Here is an 8742-nt window from a genome sequence, read left to right as displayed (position 1 = left end):
TTTTTTTCTTGAATCTCAGTTGTTTTTCTGATAAAGTTTTATTCTTACTGGTTCAGGTTGATTACACTACTGTGTTTGTTTTTCGGATGTTGATGTTTGTGGATAATGGGCTTGCCTCTGGAATGGGTTTGTAAGGCCATTTTTCCCAGTTAATGTGTCCCTGCTACTTAATTTGTTCAATTTATGTAGCTGAATAGTACATAAAACCCTTTTCTTTGCCCCTTCAAATTTTGCTTTTAGGGATTTTGGGTGGCAGCAGAGATATGCTCGTTTCTGCGGAAGAGTAGTGGTCCTTTCAATTCTTTCTCTGCTACTCTATCCATTTCTTTGGACTTGGACAGTAATTGGTACGCTGTGGTTTAGAAAATCGAAGGACTGTGTAAGTTATATCCCTTATTTATTGGCTGAATGATCGTGTGTAAACAAGTTTATTGATGATACTAATACATTATTATGCTTGCAGTTGCCTGAAGATGGTCAGAAATGGGGTTTTCTTATTTGGTTACTTTTTAGTTACTGTGCACTACTTTGTGTTGCTTGCATGTCGATTGGGAAGGTTAGTGTGGTGCTTTGTGTACTTCTCCATTTTTTAGATACAACCAGTACTGTTGTTCTAAGTGAGCTCATTTTGAAACACTTATACATACGTTTTTATAATGATATGTTCTGTGATGTTCTTATCCTTAGTTTTGGAACCCCCCTTTTTCAGTGGTTGACACGAAGAGAGGCACACTTATTGCGTGCTCAACAAGGGATTCCTGTTTCAGAATATGGGGTAAACCCTGAAACCCTTATTTCAGTTTTGCTTGAGAATTGTGATAGTGTTGTTTTGACTATGTAAGATGCCCACATGCTGTTGATTGCTTGCCAAATTAAGTGTTCAAAGCTATGATATTCTGTGTTGGTCCAATTGTTCCTGCATTAATGGTAATGATTTCTCTCATTATTAAAGGTTTTGGTTGATATGATTCGGGTGCCAGACTGGGCATTTGAAGCTGCTGGTCAAGAAACAAGAGGGATGGGCCAAGATGCTGCTGCATACCAACCTGGACTTTACTTGACTCCAGCACAGGTACCTGCCACCCCAAAATTCTTCTCTGCCGAGGAAATTGCTTACCTTTCCTTAGATTTACATGCTTTTTCAGATTTGAGTCTGATGGTTGTGCTTTACTCCTTCTACAATATATTTTGTAGATAAAGAATTTTTATGTGTACTTGGTTTGAATTCATGATATTAGTTTACTCAAGCTATTTATGCAGTGGCAGTTTTGATAAATTCTTTGCTCAATCTAGCATTTGCGAAATCAATGTATAGAAAATAAAGATTTGTGGTTCTAAGGGGTGTTGCTCACATGCATGCCTGTCTGTATGTGCACTCATTACTCTGGCTCAAGCGCACTCTGACTTTAGAGGGCTGGCATAAGATTCAAGAACATATTATTGTGCTTCATTGGTAATAAAAGGCTGTACTGAAAACAAATAACCTCTTCAATTACAGTTCTTTTTTCATTGGGAAGTCTTTGTTGTCTATACAAGTTCGCAATTTTTTTTTCTTTAATTCTGAATTCTGATGGTTGATGTTCTTATCTGTCTGGGTGTTGCAGACAGAAGCAGTGGAAGCACTCATTCAGGAGCTTCCAAAGTTCAGACTGAAGGCTGTTCCAACTGATTGCAGTGAATGTCCAATCTGCTTAGAAGAGTTCCATGTAGGCAATGAGGTAAATTTTTTTATGAATATCTATGCTACTTTTAAACACACAGTAATCTAAATTATGTCATGCTTTTTGGGCATATAGTATATTATTCAGTATTAAAATGTTAATATATGATTTGGATCAATGGTCCCCTTCCGTGGCCATATGTAAAATGTTAAGACAGTTCTGAAAAAAAGAAACAAGAAGGGAACCAAGTTCACAGCTGTATCATTAAGCAAATACATATGGCCATACATGTTTTACCTTCTGATAGTGAATCAGTTATTGCAAAGTTCAATAAAAGATTCTTACTGGAAGTGGTGCAGGTTCGTGGCCTGCCTTGCGCTCACAATTTCCATGTAGAATGCATCGATGAGTGGCTTCGACTGAATGTGAAATGTCCTCGGTGCCGTTGCTCAGTCTTCCCAAATCTCGACCTTAGTGCTATATCCAATCTTCGTCCTGAATCTGAGCGGTCATCTGTCAGCGTGTTGACAGCCAACCGGTACGTGAGAACCCAACCTTACAGTCAGAGCTATTTGTTGAGGTTACAGGGTCTGCTCCGCCCAGTCTGTACGGAAAATGCAGGTGTAGGTCCATCAGGCAATCAGGCAGACACTGCTCTGGAAACTGCTGAGTACGGAGGCGTTGCTCTGTCTACTCGGGATCCATCAAGCCCAAGGCCAGTCTCTTCCACCGGGCATATTGTTGTTGTTGACTCCACCGCACAACAACAATAGACTGTTTCCTGAATTACATTTCCCAAATGTTAACTGAATTTCCTAACCCACATGCTGAGGAAGGCTTAATGGTATTTAATCTGTGTACCTGCCCATCGCTTGGCATGCTTTTGTACTGGCTGTTGCTTGCTAAAGTCTAAATCTTTTGCCATCTTTTGTCACTATGGTGATGGATATGAGAACCGAATCTGATTGGTTAACCAGTGCAGATTAGATATACTGTTTCATGAATGTGAAGGCCACTTTCTGGTGAAATACTCTACACGGTTTATCAAAGCTCCTCTCCTTTTCCTTTTTCCTTCTATCTTTTGTTTGGTCTCTCTCCTCTAGCTTGTGCTTAGACAATGATCTGAGTGGGGCCTTGCGCCGATTTTAAGGTCCGGAAGCCAAGAGGAAAATATACGTGGTATTTTCTCAGCCGTTTTATCAAACTTTTGTTAGCCTAATTTTGTAATAATTTGTCGTCCACTCATCCAATTTTGCAAAACACTCATAGCTGTTATCTTCTTGTCTGCACCTGTAACACATGGCAACCAATGGAGAGAAGTTGGGGTCAATGGCTGATCCTTTGAGCTGCCCATGACCGACCTGTTGGCTTAAGGGTGCAAATTCTCATAAAATAAAAGCTTATTGGCAATTAATTAAATTAAATACAAGCATCGCCGTCACCCAAGTTAGTGTTGAACTTGATTTGAAGCCAAATATCAAACCCGAATTTTGAAGAAATTTAGAATATTTATCCTTGTATTCAAGGTTTAGAGTGTTTATACTTGCACCCGAGATTCTCCCCCCTCAAGTATCGCTTGTATCAAAATAAAAAACGAAAAGAAGGAAATTTTATGGGTACAAGGCTAAAATACAGTTGAGTTATTTTCAAGTTTGACTAAAATTTAACCCAATTAGTAATCTGGTATATAGGAAAGTTTAATTTAACCCACAAATCAAGTGGGCCTGGGTTGTAGTAATTCAGTCGTTGTAAGTTTTTTACCCGGCGATTCTATCCATATATCTCATCATCTTCCTTCGTCTACCAACTGCTCCTATATAATAAGACAGACAAACTCACAGATATTGAATTGAAAATCCCCACAATAATACAACACACAGATTGTGGAGCGAGAGAGAACAGAGAGATGGCGGTCGCCAATGGATGGGGCGTGGGACAAGCAATCCCAGTGCCCCAATTCGGCCCCAATTGCTGTTCCAGCTTCTTAGCCAACAAGTCCAAATTCAACAGTACCAATAAAAATCTGAGCTTTGTTCTGAATTGGGGCTGCTCTGCTCAAACCAAGTCTTCACCTTCACCTTCTTCTTCTCTGAGTAGGAATAGAAAGAGCTCAAATTTGTGTTGCCGTTGCAGTGAAAGTAACAGTTATATTGATGACCGTATTGGGTCTTCTTTGGAATGGGATTGGAATCGCTGGAGTCGCCATTTTTCTGAGATTGAACAAGCCGAGAGCTTTGCCTCTGTTCTAAAGGTATGTGGGTTTCTTGTATTTTTTGCCCAGTTGCTAAATTGTATCGAAGTTTCGTTTCAGTTTTGCTGCTTTAGTAAGGGGAGCTTTTTTTCTATCATTGTTATATAGTTTCTGATTTAATTCGGAAGTATGTTGGTTTTCAATATAGAGTTCCTAGTTGCTAAAATTAAATTTTGTTTAATGCTTTACTAGTTAAACTGCAAAGTTGATAAGTCAAATTGTAAGCTTGGTGAATTTACATGAACTTTACAGCTTTTGATGATTATCTTGCATTAATTTATGCACTTCAACTTTTTCTCTCATCATTGATCTTATAATTGTTTGACTACTTGTGCCTTTTGCTTCCAATTCCTATGATTTCATGAAGCATAACCATGCCCTTTTGGACTCTGTTGCAAGATAGCTCGGGCGGGAGGACAAATTACAAGTGCTTTTTTGTTTTGTTTTTGTTTTTAACTTGATTTATGCTTTGTAGTTTCAACTTGAAGATGCAATTGAGAAGGAAGATTTCCAGGAAGCTGCAAAACTGAAAATGTGCATTGCAGAAGCTACATCAAAGGATACTGTTGCTGAGATCATGTCTCAATTGAAGGTTAGATGAGCATTTGTGCCATATTATTGTATATTTTCTCAAATCAAAATTTGTTTGTTGACCGGATCTGCTATATCTTTGCAGAATGCAATTGAGGAAGAGCGTTACCATGATGCTTCAAGATTGTGCAAGTACTCAGGAAGCGGACTGGTAATTTCTAACAACCTGGCTTAAACAATTTACTTTGAACATCATAATTATATTCCTTGGCTGGGGTAGGTAGCTTTTGCTCTTCCTTTCTTCTCCCACTTATTTGAAATACGATCAAGTATATTTTGTTGGAAGACTAGGTATTCTGTCTTCCTTTGTACATTAGTTTTAGTGGGAGGTATTGCAGTTTTGTGGGACTCCAAAGGGTCAAGGGGAGGGAATGGCAACATTTATCTGATAATTGACCTTTGAGTCTGTACCATCCCCTGCATGTCACTGCCTTCCTCTGTCTTCTCCGATGCATAATATTAATCTTTTTATTCTCTTCAAAAGATGAAACATTCCCCTTCCCTTTGGTCCACCCAAAAACAACCAAAAATAGTGGCTGTGCAGATTATTTGGATTGTCACGACAAACTAGTCTTTTCAATACATTACTGGGATATTATAGATTAGCATGTGATTGAGATTGTGTCCAAAGTCGGTGCAGTTCTACTGCTACTAGTTTTAGTCATACTCTTGTGAAGCTATTTTATCGTATCTAATCTATGATCATTAAATTATTGAATACTTGTTTATCTGATGGATCTTTTTCCTGGTTTATTCTTTATGCCATTTTAATGTGATTGACAGCCTTATTATTTAGGCGTGCTTTGCAGTGAATTTTTTTTTGTGTCCCCTAAGTCATTCCTTCTGTATAAGCAGGTGGGTTGGTGGGTTGGCTACCCAAAAGATTCAGATGATCCCTTCGGAAGACTCATACGAATAACTCCTGGTGTAGGCAGATTTGTCGGCAAGAGTTACAGTCCAAGGTTAAGATCTTTTGGGCTTTGATTTATATAACATCTGTTGGAAAACATTAGTGATTATTATTTGTTGCAGACAGTTGGTTACGGCATCGCCAGGAAGTCCCCTTTTTGAAATTTTTGTGGTAAAAAATGCCGATGGGACACACGTTATGCAGGTGATGTGATGCTTCTAATAGATAATAATATTTCATCTCATATATGTGCTTGCCATACAAATTTGTAACTGTCGAAGTGGCCCGGCTGACTAGATTTTACATATCTGTTAATAATCTCTCTCTCTCTCTCTCTCTGGTCTTCTGATATCATATCTGTTAGCAGGTAGTTTACTTACACCAACCCAAAGCCAATTCAACAATCTCCGCTGTTACACCGTCCAAACCTGAAAAAGGCTCATCCACTTCTGAAGTTGAGAATGCAACCCTAGTAGATGTTCAGAAAACTGAAGGTAAGGCAGAGAGCAGTGAGGAGAAGGGCATTAATATTGAGGGAGCAACTGAGGAGGGAATTAAAAGTGTGATAAATTTTCTGAAGAAAAAAATTCCAGGACTTAAAGTTAAAGTCATGGATGTTGATGTTGCTAAGGAAGTGATAGAGGATGACAATTCTGTGAACCAATTGATGCAAGAAAATAGTGAGAATTCAGATTCTGATGACAGTTCTGAAGACGAAGTGGATAATATGGATGAAATTCAGCCTGATGAGGTCACTCTAGGAGAAGGTAGTGATACCACACAGGATGAAAAGGATTTAGATATGAAACTTTTTATTGGTGGGGTTGTACATAATGATGATGATGCTCCTATCAAGGATGAGTATGTGCGTCGGCCTGCTGAAATCAAAGATGTGGAGAGAGATTCTTTTGTATTGCATATTCCAGGGAGAAGCCTAGATAATGATACCAGAGAAAGTAAAGCATCCAAAGTTAAAGTGGCAGCTCTAGCAGCTAAAAGTGTCTCTGAGCTCATGCCTTCTGATGTTGCCAAGGCATTTTGGAATTCTGACAAGGTTTCTCCAAAGGTCGGTTGAACTTATATGCCATCAGGAAAATAAGATATGGAAATTGCATGCAGTAAAAAACTGAATCTTCCAGTTGACATAAAGTAATTGGGTTCATGAATAGAATCATTTGAGTTAGATACTTTTGTTGTACAAGGTAAACTCATGGTTTACAAGGATTGTGGAATTAGGAATTCCCAAAGACTATCCTTGGTTGATGTCTTCCTTTTTCCCTTTCTATCTTTTTATAGTAATGTAGTATTTCTAGGAAGCTTGCATCCTGGCCATTTTGGTTCAGCTATTGATTATGGGGGCCAATACAAAAGTTTGAGGCTTGTTTTTTTAATTCACAGAACTGGTGGAAGGTTTTTCAGTTTTATCAAAATTATAATAGTTAATAGTTTCCTTTTTAATTTATAACTAGGTTACAAGGAATATGCGTGAAATTGTCAAGCTTGCTGTTAGTCAAGCACAGAAGCGGAGTAGATTATCCGAGCATACAACGTTTAATCGGATCAATACCTCAAGTGGAGATTTGGATCCCTTTGACGGTGAGTTTTCATTCTCCACATTTCATGTCTTTTTATCTTGTACTTAGAAAAAGGATAATTTTCTAAGGAACTCTTCTGTTTGAAGTATAGGCTTGTATGTTGGTGCATTTGGCCCTTATGGCACTGAGGTAGTGCAACTGAGGCGTAAGTATGGGCACTGGAATGGTTCAGAAGGCAAAGACAGTTCTGCAGATGTGGAGTTCTTCGAATATGTTGAGGCAGTTAAGCTAACTGGCGACCTGAATGTTCCTGCTGGCCAGGTTTATAGCTTTTCAGATCTCGTGATTGTCATGCTACTTGTTCTGTACAACCACATGTTCACTGTATTCATGCATCATGGGATATGTAAACATATGTTGTACTAAACCGTGGGATTTTTGCATATGCAGGTGACATTTCGTGCTAAAATTGGAAAGGGGAACCGCCTTTCCAACCGGGGGATGTATCCAGATGAATTAGGAGTGGTAATGATACTTTCAAGTGGAACCTCTGCGTATGTGCATGTGTTCAGTGTGTGGTAGTTTTTATCTAGGATTCTAGGATCAGTCAGGGAAGCTTATTTGGCTTACTATTGACTGTATCATATTACCATGGAAACTAGTAGATTATGATCACGTGCTTAACACTTTAGAACACCCTTTCCTTTATTTTACTTAAAACATCCGAAGAGTTCATTTGTGTATGCAGCTGACTAAGAGTTCATTTATCCAGGTTGCAAGTTACAAAGGTCAAGGAAGAATAGCAGAATTCGGGTTCCGAAATCCACAATGGGTTGAAGGAGAACTTCTCCAACTCAATGCCAAGGTGAATAAACTGGTTCAGGATGTCTACTTGCTTTACTTCTTTATAAAAGCCTGATTAACCAGCAAGCTCTCAAGAAATCTGCGTTGTATTTGTAACCTTTTCCTTCTTTTGGCTGCTGTTTGTGTATAGGGCATTGGACCATATGTCAAGGGTGCTGATCTTGGTTTTCTTTACATCGTTCCGGAGCAAAGTTTCCTTGTACTGTTCAATCGCCTGAAACTACCAGAATGAGCCAATGGTACCACAATCAGTTTGAGCTCTTACATCTTTGATATGGCAAGACATCACACACACTGATGGCAGAGAAGGGTTCTTTTAATGTACCGTATCTGAGCAAAGAAGTTAATTTCACTGTATTAAGTAGGCACTTGGATTTATTTTCCTCCCAATTTCAACTCTTTTTTTCCCTCGTCTTTCTTCTTGCCCCTTGTAACTTCATGAGCTGTATATCATTTTTGCTGACCAAATATTTTGCGACTACTACTGAAACTGCAACGAGGCTCCAAGTCGTTATCGGTTTCCAGATATTGCTTGGCTTCCTCTCTGTGGTCTGTTGATATCTTATTATCTACAAACACGGTTCTTCCCATGTGTTTCCCCAAAGACTTAATGAATTAGATAATGGCAAGTCATCAATGATTATGGAGTACCAAGTTTAAGAAATCAGTAAAACATGAAAAGTAGATTGTGAGATGTCTTGTGGTTGCTTAAAGGTAAAAAACAAACGCGCTGGTGCTTTCCCTTTGTTAATTTAAACACTAAAACCATTGTGATTAATACACATGAATGATGCACAGACTGAAGAGACTAAAAGAGATGCTTTTCTTGGTTGTTTTAGGTATATACTTCCTTCCTAATAGTCTTTTTGCCAAACTGGCAATCAGGATCTAATATAAGAAATCACTTCACTTTGTTAATGATTTGATTAA

At 38.6% G+C, this 8742-nt stretch overlaps 2 protein-coding genes across 2 annotated transcripts in view; both read left to right on the top strand.

Moving 5' to 3' along the window:
• Window positions 1-2730, top strand: part of LOC18777120 (E3 ubiquitin-protein ligase SIS3) — a 3577-nt gene extending 847 nt beyond the window's left edge. The window contains exons 4-10 of the mRNA XM_007210390.2: window positions 57-130; window positions 241-379; window positions 464-556; window positions 710-775; window positions 953-1072; window positions 1605-1718; window positions 2021-2730. Of these exons, the coding sequence (XP_007210452.2) occupies window positions 57-130; window positions 241-379; window positions 464-556; window positions 710-775; window positions 953-1072; window positions 1605-1718; window positions 2021-2434 (1020 nt within the window). The 3' untranslated portion in view covers window positions 2435-2730. The remainder of the gene's footprint in view (window positions 1-56; window positions 131-240; window positions 380-463; window positions 557-709; window positions 776-952; window positions 1073-1604; window positions 1719-2020) is intronic.
• LOC18776260 (protein EXECUTER 2, chloroplastic) lies at window positions 3442-8400 on the top strand. Its single transcript, XM_007210237.2, has 11 exons — window positions 3442-3912; window positions 4388-4504; window positions 4589-4654; window positions 5359-5465; window positions 5536-5617; window positions 5781-6479; window positions 6883-7009; window positions 7100-7269; window positions 7399-7473; window positions 7721-7813; window positions 7943-8400. Exons 1-11 carry the CDS (start codon window positions 3568-3570, stop codon window positions 8042-8044), a joined length of 1983 nt encoding a protein of 660 aa, XP_007210299.1. The 5' UTR covers window positions 3442-3567; the 3' UTR covers window positions 8045-8400.

This window comes from Prunus persica, chromosome G5 (assembly GCF_000346465.2).
Source record: "Prunus persica cultivar Lovell chromosome G5, Prunus_persica_NCBIv2, whole genome shotgun sequence".
NCBI classification, from domain to species: domain Eukaryota; kingdom Viridiplantae; phylum Streptophyta; class Magnoliopsida; order Rosales; family Rosaceae; genus Prunus; species Prunus persica.
The sequence above is the reverse complement of the archived record's forward strand: the minus strand, read 5'-3'. Positions and strand labels throughout refer to the sequence as shown.